The sequence below is a fragment of the Indicator indicator genome, chromosome 26 (assembly GCF_027791375.1).
Source record: "Indicator indicator isolate 239-I01 chromosome 26, UM_Iind_1.1, whole genome shotgun sequence".
Lineage (NCBI taxonomy): Eukaryota > Metazoa > Chordata > Aves > Piciformes > Indicatoridae > Indicator > Indicator indicator.
The window spans coordinates 1,781,758-1,794,543 of record NC_072035.1 but is presented as its reverse complement, the minus strand read 5'-3'; the positions used below and the strand labels follow the sequence as shown (position 1 = coordinate 1,794,543).

General features: G+C 48.9%; 1 protein-coding gene across 1 annotated transcript; it reads right to left on the bottom strand.

The window, feature by feature from the left end:
• Window positions 1-2,661: 2,661 nt before the first annotated feature.
• ADORA2A (adenosine A2a receptor) lies at window positions 2,662-9,869 on the bottom strand. The gene is made up of 2 exons (XM_054392709.1): window positions 9,520-9,869; window positions 2,662-3,622 (listed from the first exon to the last, which is right to left on the bottom strand). The coding sequence occupies exons 1-2, from the start codon at window positions 9,867-9,869 to the stop codon at window positions 2,662-2,664; spliced, it is 1,311 nt and encodes a 436-aa protein (XP_054248684.1).
• Window positions 9,870-12,786: the final 2,917 nt, after the last annotated feature.

Here is a 12,786-nt window from a genome sequence, read left to right as displayed (position 1 = left end):
TGGGGGTATCTTAAACAGCAACAGCAAACCTGACCCCAAGACACCTGGAAACTCAGCAAGCTCACACGGCGACTTGCTTGGGCAGGAAAGTTTTCCAGAGGAACAATCCTAACTTTGTCATGTCAACACAGATCAGCTTGATTCTTGTGGCAACCAAGCAAGAAGCTGCTGTAATGGAGTGTGAAGAAACTCAAGAAACAATAGAAAGCAACCCAGGCACACCAGCTGCTGGAAGTCTGATGCAATGTGGCATAAACCATCCCTTCAGAATGGCAGCTGAGGCTCACCAGGAGTCGCTTCTGCAGCCGCCTGTGTTCCAGCATGAGCGACGCTGGTATTTTCCCACACTTCCTCCTCTGCTCTGCTTCTTTGAGGACCTGATTGTTATTGACATGGACACCGGATGTCATCCAGTGTTATTCTTAGAAACAGGCAGCTCCCAACTGCGGCCCAAAGAGATCAGACCCCCATGTTCCTGACTGAGTTCCTCTGCCACTGTTGCAGGAGGTCAGAGGAGCCACCTCACAAATAACCTAGAGAAATATTCCATCAGAAGTAACCAGATCCCCAGTCAGCCTGCAGAGGAACTGCCCACGACGTCAGCCACAGGGAAAGGGCTTAGTGCTTGTTCACGGTGCTAATCCACTGCTCTGACGTTAGCCCAGGTGGAAGAGCCGTGCCAAGGAGGCAGCAAGCCCATTAAACCGTGCAGTCCATTTTTCTGCAGGCTTGCCTGGCTTTCCGTCAGGGATTGTGCTTGCAACCACATCTTTTTATCCACCTCACAGTAAGCTTTCTGCTAGCCTGGAGCAGCTGCATATTTGAACATGTTCAGCACTATAAACTACTCCCCCCCTTCACATAGAGAGATTGGTGAAAAGAAGATTCTCCTCAAATAAAAGTAACTTTTCATTTTGACAGTTCTCAGTATTTAAAATAAACATGGACTCAGAACACTCAAACCCAACCTGCTCTGCCTCAAGTATCAAAATCCAGTTCCTCTTCAATTTCTGCCAATGAGATTGTTTGGCTTGGGGAAAATGCTATTGGAGAGACATAAGGAGGAAGCAGGTTTGGGGGATGATATTTCTGATGCTTTCAACTAGGGAAGAAGCTTCGGATCCCTAGAATTACCAGACTTCTATTTTTCCAATAGGACAATTACTGCTTGTCTCTCCAGAAGGCTGGTGGTATTGGCCATGGATTTTTTGCCTGGAAAACAAACCCCAGACAATGATTGGGTAGAATTATGCTGCTGTGCCATTCTGCAGTCCTTGAGCTGTTGGGCTTCATAAGTGACACAGAAAATTACCAAGCTGCTGTGAAACACCTCTACAACAAATATCAGTGGCTGCAGCACATATTTGCTCTCTGACACAGCTTGCTACAGTTTCTAAGCTGATTGCTGTCATTGCCTCATCTCAGCTTCTCAGAGGAGGAGCATCTGCTAACCAGACAGACCCAGCTCTCCTGGCCTCTGCACTGCAGGGACACTGGGACCAGGCCCCACAGTAAAACACATCAGGAAACACCCTGCAATCACTGGAGAAAAGGGGCTTGAAGAGAGCTCACTGCAGTTCCAAAGCAAGGGACAGGTGTGGAGATGCTCCTCCCCACACTGAGAAAGAAGAAAATTCCAGAGCCTTTTGAGTGAGGATCAATATAACCAAAATATGGAAAATCAGTTCCCCTCACACAGATCTGGGGCCATGGAATGAATTTGCATTCTAGGAGCTCAGGAGAACAAGCACAGAGAAAGGGGGAAAGAGCAGACAGTGTCCACAAGCATATGAACAGCTTACACAGCCCTTCACAGCACCTTGGGGCATGAACACCCTGGTGACACAAACCAAAGCCTGGCACCAAGTCCTCCTAACAGCCCTTTTGCTGAGGCAAATCCATAGGACCGACTCTGCTTCCATCATTTGTTAGACAAAGTGGACAACTTTAGGTTACATTTGCCCTGTGCACCTGGAGCAGCGAGCTCTCAGGGAGTAGATTTGAGCTCTTGGTCATCTTTTATAACTTAACATAAACTCATCCAGACACAAAACTCATTCCAGCAACCCACTGCAGGATAAGCTTTAAAAACATGAACTGAAAGACAAAATGCCACGGTTGAAGGTATCCAAACGTAAATTCCTTCCCTCTCCAAGCAGCTGCTGGCATCCATCCTCACCAATAGATGTTGCTATCATCCCCCTTCTGTTTGTTGCAGGGCCAAAGTAGTAAGAGGCCCTTTCCCTGCTGCTCCTTGCAGCTCAGGGAATTCTTCCAGCCATGCTTTTGTTCCTGTGGGTAGGCAGCGAGCCCCACATTCAAGCACAAGCACAGGGCACAGTGCAGTGTGATGATACAGCCTGCCTCAGCAGGTCAACACGTGCTGAACTTGGAACACCACCTTTGACCTTGGCACTGCTCTTGGTGACAGGTCACTCGTGGGTAATGTGTCCCTCCTTCCTTAGTCCACTTCAGTGGTCTCTTGGCTTTTCTCCAGTCTCAGATTTAGGATCATCCCAACGGTCCTGGGTAGGGACCCCTTTCTCCACAACGATCTGGATTCACACTTCTCCCCCCGCCCCCCAGCCTCCCTTTCTGCCACAGCAGAGGTCACCAAAAAAATCAAACAAGGATTCTACCAGGAAGACTCGGAAAATCTCATCAGGACACATCAGCTGCTGCGAAGGCTGCTCTGTCCAGCTCTGAGTAAGACAGCTGGGCATCAATGAGCTCTTCACTGTGAAGCTCCCTGGTCCTGCATGCATCTGAGAGAAGTCCATTTTTGCAGGAGTGTGGGAGATGCCCATTTGTCTCCACATCCAGAGCATTTCCATTCTGGTGCCATTCCAAGGCAGCTTTGCATTTGTTTAAGTCCTGCTTTTCAGGATCCCTGTGGATTTCTCCATTGGCGTACACCTCCAGTGCATACTCACTGATCCGTATGCTGGCATTCTCCAGGTCCCCACCATGAGTGGAAGTCCTGGAGCTGGCTGCTCCTGCCTTGAAGGGCTCCTTGCGGCCCAGGATGTGCTGGCTGATAATTTTGCGGAAGGTATAGCGGAACTCCCTGATCCGGTAGGCATAAATTAGAGGATTCACGACCGAGTTGGCGTGAGACAGGATGATGGCCAGGTACATCAGCCAGAGGGGAGCGTGGGCACAGTTTGGGCAAAAAAGAGTAAAGCAGTTAATTATATGTAGTGGAAGCCAGCAGACTGCAAACAACCCAACAATGATGGCTAAAGACTTGGCTGCATGGACCTCTTTCTGCAAGGTGGAGCGGGAACGTTCACCATGGACCATCTTGTTCTCCATCTGCTTCAGCTGACGCCGGGCTGCCATGAAGATCTTCAAGTAGATACCAAACATGAGGAGGAGGGGCAAGAGCACGCAGGCAAAGAAGTTGTAGTAGACCATGTACTCCATGGTGACCACGGCCTCAAAGAGACATACCACCATGCTGTTGCTGCAGTTGATGGGAGAGGACCTGTTGGAACCCAGCTCTTCGATCTGGGCGCGCTTGTGCCACCCTAGCATTGGTGTCAAGCCAATGATGAAAGACAGTACCCAGCAGATGGCAATAATGCCTTTAGCTCGAGAGCCAGTCACCAAGCCATTGTACCTGCAGAGCAGAGAAAATGGGAGTTACATCAGCATCCCTTAGACAGCCCCTAGTACCCAAGTGACTTCCCAGCGGCCCACTGTCACAGAAGACAGCAAGAAAGGCAGCACTTGCTTCTTAGCTGGGCCCTTGGACTTCTGTGCAGAACAGCACAGCACAGCTTGGCCCCCATGGGGACACTGTATGCCACCTACATCCCTCATCTTTCACAGTAAATAGGTGACAGAAAAGCAAGGTAACCAACACAGTTTTCATCTGTGTTCTTTTACTCCACCAGCCCACTTGGGAATCCACACAGATCTTGCAGCCTGGATAATCAACAGCACCGCTGTGATCCTTGAGCATGAAGACCACTGTGGCTCTCTCTGAAGGCTGGGGTAGTTCCTCCTCCCTGGCAAAGGAGCAGTCTTAAAGCAAGGAATTGCTAAGTCTGTCCTGCAGCAGATCTGCAAGCCAGATAGCACAGGAGAACCCAGAGGCACAGGGCCATCAGTCCCACGTTCAGACGTGCTCCAGGGCAGCTCTGCCAAGTCAAATGGGAAGCCAGGCTGCACTACCTTGCACAGCACCTCACTCTGCACAAACAGCACTTTGAGGAAGGCCAGCTCCACCAACCTTCCCTAAATGACTGAGCCAAGGCAGCAGTTCTCCTCAGCAGCCCAGCTAGGCTGACCCCACATCTCTCTGAGAAAGGAGGAGTGAAGCTGAGGACAGTGCTGACTGCAGGTGTGCTGGCGGCTGCACTGCACACACCAAAGGGGCTGCAGTGAGAGAGGTATTGATACTGCCTGGCTGAAGTCAGTGCTTTTAGCTGACTTTTAGTTCTGCTGAAAGAAGCAAGAAGCAGCACAGTGAGATTCTGCCAGCGCAGCCAAGGGCCTTGGCTTGCTTCAGACAACAGCCAGTTCCCAAGGCCTCACAGGTTCCTGCGAGTCCTGAGCTGACTCCACCAGTTCTTCTTTCTGGAAATGTACATCATTTTCACTGCATTTCAATGCAATTTTCTTCCCCTGCTAATGCTTAGCATGGAAAATCGATGGCTGGATTCCCACATTGTCCAGCCTGGGTCGCACACTGTGCTTGACCCCACACGTCTGCACTTGGACAACAGTAGCACTGGGCTCCCAGTGTTTACCCAGTGCTCCTTCTCCCTCTGTCCCCAGGATTCTCTCAGCAAACAAACATTAAAAAAAAAATAATCCAAGCCATAGAAATATTTCCATCCCTCAATGGGATGGTTATTCCCACAGGTTCATATTCCTATCCCAATGCAAGTTCAAGACAGGAGAGGAGGGAAGCTGCTTTTGCTGGGCATGGTACAGAACAGAGATCCTGCACATGCTTGAAATTCCTGTTGACGGGCCTTGGAAAAACCTGGCTCCACACAACACCCACCTTTCTCAGCTGCATTTCAAAATCAGAAAAAAGAGAGAGCATGGGCCACTCAATTTACAGTACCCAAAATACACTGAAAGCCTCCTTCCAGAACTGAGGGAGGGATTGGGCTGATTCTATGCTACAAAAATTTCTCCAGGGCGATCCAGTGCACAGTGCTTAGGGGATGCTATGGGCACAACATGGATGGTAGCAGGGAGCTGTTCAGTTTCACAACTCATCAACGCAGCAAGATAGCATCTGTGCTTTGAAAAGTACACCCAGGGAGCAAGAGATTGGTTGAAGGCACTGGAAGCCTGAAAAAAAAAAAAACAAAACAAAAAAAAACAAACCTCAAAAGCCTGCAGCCCTGGAACTGGCTACATCTTGTCACAGGAATTTGGAAATTGTGCAGCTGTTATCCCACGACTAGAGATGTCCCTTCCACTAAAAATATATTCATTACTGCTCCAGGCAAACACCCCTCCACTTCTCCCTCCCTCTTGCCCTCAGGGGATTCCCATGCAAGAGGCTTTGCAGGGCGTAGGAGCAGCACCAAACCCAAGCAAGCCCCTCGCCTCGCAGCCACAGCATGGCCATTTCCAACCCACCATTGAGAGCATTTCCACAAGGCCTTGCTCAGCATCCCCAGGGCTTAAGAGAGCAAGCTCTCAGCATCTCCTGATATGGCCTGTGGCACCATGGGGCCAGGTACCCACTGAGAAGGGTTCATGTGCTTGGGAGAACTTAATTTCTAGGATCCACAAGAGACAGCTCTGGCTGAGGTTGTTGTCCAGATGGACTTCCCTGAGCTCATATTCCTCTTGCCCACTCAGAGATGTCACCAGGCCAGCACTGAAGAGCTCATGTACCTGTGTGGGCATCTTTCTAGGTTCACAGCAGCCAGGCCAAAGCCCTCTGTATCATTCAGGGCTTTCAGGAAGCATCACATACACTGGGAGCTGCAAGCACCTATGCAGGAGATACAGCCTGCTGAAAGGAGCTGGTCTACAGTTCTACATCACTGGTGGGTGACTTTGTAGCATGTCTGGTGTGTCCAGACAACACTGGATTGTCTGTGCACAGGCAGTTCTTGTGCTTCCTGGAAAATACTGGCCTGGCTACACAAACAGCCACTTCTGCTGGTGAAATTCCAGGCACAAAGAACATCAGTGCAGAGCACAGGGACACTGGTGGTAGAGTTGGTTGTGCAGAGATAGGGCTACCTGACTCCTCTAGAAAACAAAGCCCACTTTTGCAAACACATGAAAATGTGGATGTCTCCCCCCAAATCATTTCTCCTGCCCTGCTGCTGTCACAGCCATTAGGCTGGCAAACTGACTGCAGGAGCAGAACTGCCCTCGGTCAGTGTACGGTTCAGCTGAGCTGCCTGGAATAATCTGGCTGAGGATGCGACGCCCCTGAGTGCTTGGCCCAAGTTGTATGTCACTGAGACAATGATTCCTGCACAAGCTTCTGTCAGAGGAGAAGCTCTGCACTTCAGCATGCTACAGCAGCTGGCACTGTGTGCCCTGCAGATCTGCGCTCCAGCATGCTACAGCAGCTGGCACTGTGTGCCCTGAAGAAGTATTTGTGCCACAGATAGATACCTGAACCCAGCACACAGAGCAAGCAGAAACCTGAGGTGACTTTTCTGTTTGGTTGCAGGAAGCACCTTTCTCCTCTCTTTCCAGAGCTACCTTTCCTTCACCACAAACTCCTGCATGAGAACACGTGGCTGGGCACTGTGCCCATGGAGCATTTGCTGGCACCAGAGAGCCTGGAAAGCAGCAATTGTTCTTGGCTATGTTCTTGGCTGCTTGGACTGGCAGCCAGTTTTGTTTAGCACACTCAAGAGTTTTCTATCATTGAGCACATGTTTGCAGGTATCTCTGCCTCTAGGCAGAGGCTGTATTTTACCCTAGCCTGAACAATGACTCAGACTCTCTTCTTCAGGAATACTTCATTGCCACCTGCAGAGAGTTACAACTTGTCTAAAAGCTGGCAGAACTCAGCAAAGGGTTTGAGAACTTGTGGAAAGTTTATCAAATTCTACCCAACGTTTTAATCACCTGCAAGGTAGAACTTGTGAGAGGTTATGTATTTTTGTGTTTTACCTATAGATGTCTTTCTTCGCTGCAGTTTTTTTGGGGCAGAGTCTTTTATCCACAGGAAAAAAAAATAATTCCAAAGTTAGCTCTGGTTCTATGCTGAGGTGTCCCCAGACAAGCAGTATCAGAAATGTCACTTTTCTGCCTTCTCCATGCTGACAAGGATTTTGGGTGGGAATATATATTCATGTATGGATCCACTGAGCCAGGTGGACAGATCAGACATGAAAGAGTTAAAAAGAAGAAGAATTTAAAAAAAAAAAAAAAAGCTTGGCCCTTTTCACTTTCACTAGAGTGAGGGAACTCTGACTTTGTAAGTTTTAAAGGCCTCATCTAGTGGTTGTTAGGGATGCCTGGTATCCCCTTCCAGTCCTCTGAGGGGGAAGAGGCTTTCCCAGACGTTAAAGGATGGGGTGAAAAATCTTTATGGCAGACCTTTCCTTCCAATGGTTGGACACATTTTTGAGACAACCAGGTAGTAGAAAAAGGAAAAAAAAAAAAAAAGAGGATGTGAGCAGGCTGAATGGGATCCCAGTTCCCTTCTCAGCTTTACCCTCTCAGCATGTCTGAGGCAGTCAATCCAATGCTCATCCATCCATATGTTCCTAAGGGCAAACACCACTGATAAGCTCTTGACTCCCACTGTCAAGAGACAAACCAGCAGAGGACAAGGAGGTGGAGGAACCCATAGATCTGCTGGTGGGTTTCTGTGTCCCATCAGCTGCACTGCTGCCAGGGTGCCAGAGGGCGTGCTTTGTTTCTTCAAAAACAAAAGAGCGAAAGCGGTGCACATCCAGCACCGCTGCAATACCACGGCTGTAACAGACTCTGCACAGTGCCTGTGCCAGGAAATTCAGTTATCAAGACAATATAATTATAGTGATACCCCCAAAAATGGGCAGAAATCCAGAATTTTAAAATCCTTTTCTTTGCAAGTCCTCCTCTAGCACTGAGAGTGCTTAAAATGTCAACAAAAGTCTTCAGAGTTAGCTCACAAGGGATGAATTCAGGACATGAGCTCTACTGAAAAGCCCTTCAGAGGCAAGCTGCAGAGGTGTCCTGGTACCATTTATCATGGCATGGAATAGTTACTCCTTACAACTCCATGTTGTAAGCTGTAATAGGTACAGCTGTAAGCTTGGAACCCAACAGTTAATGGTAACGTTCTAGCAGCACAGGCTTGCAGAAGGACTACCCTGCACATGGAAAGGTGACCTCCACAGCTCGAGGAAGGAGAATGCTTTTGAATGGGAGGTTTGTGTCAATGGACGTTAAGTGCTAGATGACTGAAGCATGCACAAGAGACAGAACTCCGTTGTGCAGGCCAACAGCAGTGATTTCAGCAGACCAGGAGGGAGGATGTCCAAAAGCTCCAGGTTGAGAGCACACCACTCAGGAACTCATTCCATTCTTGCACATCATTTACTCTTAGGGTAGGAAGCAAGTCTCTCTTTCTGAGAGCATGCTGCATCCTCCCAAGGACAAGACAGGAAGGAAGGAGACTCCTACACTCTGCCTGCACCAGCCCCTCCTAGGGCTTCTTCTGCATCTTTTGAGCTCACTGAATGACTTGGAAGCATTGTCACACAGCTCTCAAAGCCAGCCTACCACAGGCAATGCTGCTTCGTGGCCACAGTTAAACACAGCCCAGTCATAACAAAGTGTTTCTGGAAAACTGAACCCAGCGGCAGCCCCTCTGCGTGGCACAACTTTCTCTTGTCCCCCTCTCAGCCTTCTTGGTTGCAGATGAAGCAGCAGCTAGTCATATCCAGCTTTCAATCTCTAGTATTGAAACACCCTTTCCTTCCCTTAAACTCCAGAGAGCAGACAACAGAGTAACCACCTGCAGGTCTGGGTTGGGACAAGCCTCTGACTTGACCTAAAATGTGCTTTGCTTGCAGAGGCAGTGCCTAAGCTATTCCAAATCTTCTCAAGACCCATTTCTTCATCACCTGCTGCTTCTCTTCCTTCCACATCCAAAAGACTCCAAGAAAAAATTCCCAACCACAGCCCTGCTGCTCCAGCTGCAGGCAGAGTCCTCCATTCTCCCCACAAGGAAGCAGACAAGGTGACTTCACCTCTATCATATATACTGCATTAGCTCCACTTCCCCACAGTAAGCCTTCTGGTGCTTCTGGTTGTGCTCAGAGCTTAGGTTACGGAGGTTATCACAGAATCACAGGACGTTAGGGCCTGGAAGGAACCTTGAAAGATCACCTAGTGGCAGGACAGAGAACTGCAAAAAGAAGCCACCAGAAAATCCAGCAGCCAAGGCAGCCTCCAAGACCTAGAAGCTTTCTCTCCAACAACAAGAGGGAAAAGTGCTGCTCCTCATTGAACTTTTCCTTTCCCAATTCATCTCCAGATCTGTTGGCTCTGCTGATGCCCAGCCCCAGCCCAAGCTGTGCTCACCTGAGGGGTATGCGGATGGCAATGATCCTGTCAATGGCGATGGCAAGGAGGCTGAAGATCGAACTCTGAGTCAAGACCAGGACAAAGCAGGCAATGAAAAGGCAGCCATAGAAGAAGGCACAGAAGCCAGTGCTGATGGTGATGGCAAAAGGGATTGCCAGCACGCCCACAGCAATGTCAGCAGCAGCCAGGGACACCACAAAATAGTTGGTGACGTTCTGCAAGTTGCTGTTCAGATAGACCGCCCAGCAGACCAGGATGTTGCCCAGGATGGCCAGCACCGCAATGACCAGTTCCAGGATGATGTAAGCTATGTCTGAAAGGAAGTCTTCTTTCCCATGTACTAGCATGGTGAGAGCGACCAGGCCAATGTGAGAACGTGCCAGAAAAGCTCAGCGTCCATATCTGCGGAGCACCGAACGGCCAAGACACCTCTAAGCTGCCTGGAGTCTGAAGAGCGCTCAGCTGCCAGCTGCTGAAGGTTGCTCACATGGACTCTTTTTTTTCCATGGCTGTTCAAAATCTTTACAGTAGCAGGTGTCAAGGGAAAAAAATATCACAGCTTGCCAATTCCAGCAGAGGACATTAACCAGATGCAGAATAATTCAGACTCCAGCAGATGAAGGACCAGGAAAGTATCTTTGATGACAGACGCTGCTCTCCAGGCCACAAAGTCCAGCAGGCAGCAGGCCACAGAAAGCATATTGTACGGCAGCATCACCTCAGCTGGGACTTCTTGTTCCCTGTTGACAATCACACTGCTAGTCTTGGCTTCCTGTCATGATCATACCTACCAGCAACATCCTCCAGTTCTCTTTTTCACCTTTTCCCACTCAGACTTGGGAAATATTCTCTTCAACTGAAGCAAACATTCAACTTCTTCACTTGCAGTTTCCTTTAAAAAAAACAAACAAACATGAACCACACAGGCTAAGTAATCAGCTCTATGGAAGAGATGGAAAAAGCAAAATCTCATTAATGTGGCACATTAAATTGATAAAGGGGTATTAAACAGATCCAGAAGAATACATCATTGAAAAAAATCTCACATTTTGCCCATCTTGAAAGCCTCAGGGCCAAAGCCAAGGTTGGGGAAGGCAGTTTGTCACAGGGCTGATGAGAAACAAGGGATGGTTTGTTTCCGAGGCTCCCAACTGACTGGCACTTCAGCAGCTGCTCAATAGTTTGACCTGAAACATGAGAGCCCCACTAATGATGCCTTGGCAAGTGCCATGGCTGCACAGAAGAGAGGTGGAGGACCCTTTTCACACACACCTGTCTCCTGATCCCAAGCACCAGACCTGAGGCAGAACCTGCTGCCCACCCTGCCCTGCTTCACCACCACAGCATGGTACACCAGAGTGCTGCACAGTGATGACAGGAACCTTCACTCACAAGGGGGTTATGTTCTGGCATGTGTGGTCACCACTGTAGTGCCATGTCCTGCCTCTCCTCCAAGTGCACAGACACTGGAACGTGCTTAGCAGCAGGGAGAATGGTTCAAGGTGTGTCAGACAGGGACATCTTTGAGGACACCTCTGCTGGGTTTGCACACTGGGTTTGCACACAGGGTCTCTGCAGGTGCCTCTCCTGCAGCACCATTGGCTTTGTCAATCTTTGTCCTGTTGGCAGCCAGATACTTGTTACACCTGCACTGTCCACAGATTCAGGTCAGCATCATTCTCCAGCTACAACCAGCCAGAGACACAGCCACCAAGAGGCACCTCTCCCATTGCAGGCACAGTGCCAAGGTCACTTCTCAGGTGTACATATCCCTATTACAAAAAGGATATAGGTGTGCTGGAACATGCCCAGAGAAGGACCACAAGGACGATCAGAGGGCTGGAGCACCTCTCCTACGAGGATGGACTGAGAGAGTTGGGGCTGTTCAGTCTGGAGAAGAGAAGGCTCCGAGAAGACCTTATTGTAGCCTTCCAGTATCTGAAGGGGGCGTAGAAGAAAGCTGGGGAGGAGCTTTTTAGGGTGTCAGGTAGGGATAGAACTCGGGGGGGATGGAGCAAAACTAGAAATGGGTAGATTCAGATTGGATGTTAGGAAGAAGTTTTTCCCCATGAGGGTGGTGAGACTCTGGCACAAGTTGCCCAGGCAGGTGGTAGAAGCCTCATCGCTGTAAGTTTTTAAGGCCAGGCTGGATGTGGCTGTGAGCAACCTGCTCTGGTGTGAGGTGTCCCTGCCCATGGCAGGGGGTTGGAACTGGATGATCCTTGAGGTCCCTTCCAATCCTAACAATTCTGATTCTATGATTCAGGTTCCTGCAGTGGTGTGCGCACAAATCCAGACTGAAGTTGGCGCTATCTGCAGGGAAATAATCCCTACAGCTGCCATTGCCTATGAACTGCTGCACATCAGCTGCATGCTGACACACCTCACTCACACTGAATCTGAAGGTCACCTCCTACCTCTGCCTTCAGACATTGGTGCACTTCACCCCAGCTCCAGCTGAAAATACAGCAGATGAGAACATAGCTCCCTGAGCTTCATGCCACAGGCAAGAGAGAATTGTTTGCTGTCCCACTCTTTCACTTGCAGAGTGGGTTTTAAACCTCATTTAGTAAGCTTTAGCAGTGATGTTTCTCAGGATAAGGGCTACTTGAAGCATCAGAGGACTGGAGGAGGGAGGCACAGCACTAACTGATAAATGGTTCCAGCTCAGTTTCAAGTGCAGCCTAAATCTTCCAATCAGCAGATGTTTTGGGCCCCCATCCACAGGTGATCTGGTGTGGTCTAAGCCAGCAGGGCTTCATGCCTTCACAGTTCACTCTCATTTCAAGTCAGAAACCTAATTTCTCAGGATAAAATAAAAGGGTAAAGGCAGTGATAATAAAAGAAAATATGATTAAGTTGTGATTCACATCTGATCTCAGGCATATAATCTAATTTTAGCCCTTTCATTGATTTAGAGCTCTATTGCTAATGCTGCATTTGAAAGGAAAGTGAATGATTCTTAGTGGTTTGGATGTGCTTCAAACCCTTGCTTTTTCTCCACCTCCAGCAATTTTGTTTATAGGATTTGTTTGGTTTGTGTGGAAGAAATCAGCAGAAGAGATTACTCTGTGATATAGCTGTTAAGAGGAAGATAAAGATCATCCATTTAATCTTTTCTAAAGAACAACCCCCCAAGAAGTCTCTGTATTGCCTGTCTTCCCCTAGCAAAAACCTTGGTTTGCCACTGACCTCCTGAAGCTTGCTTCTGCTGTCTTGAATTTCAGGGATGTCAGTGATCTGCTCCCACATTACCCTGCCAGC

Coding starts and splice junctions, on each gene's coding strand:
- ADORA2A (XM_054392709.1), bottom strand. CDS start 9,869: ATGCTAGTACATGGGAAAGAAGACTTCCTTTCAGACATAGCTTACATC. Junction 3,623..9,519: donor GCCATCCGCATACCCCTCAG/GTGAGCACAGCT, acceptor TCTGCTCTGCAG/GTACAATGGCTTGGTGACTG.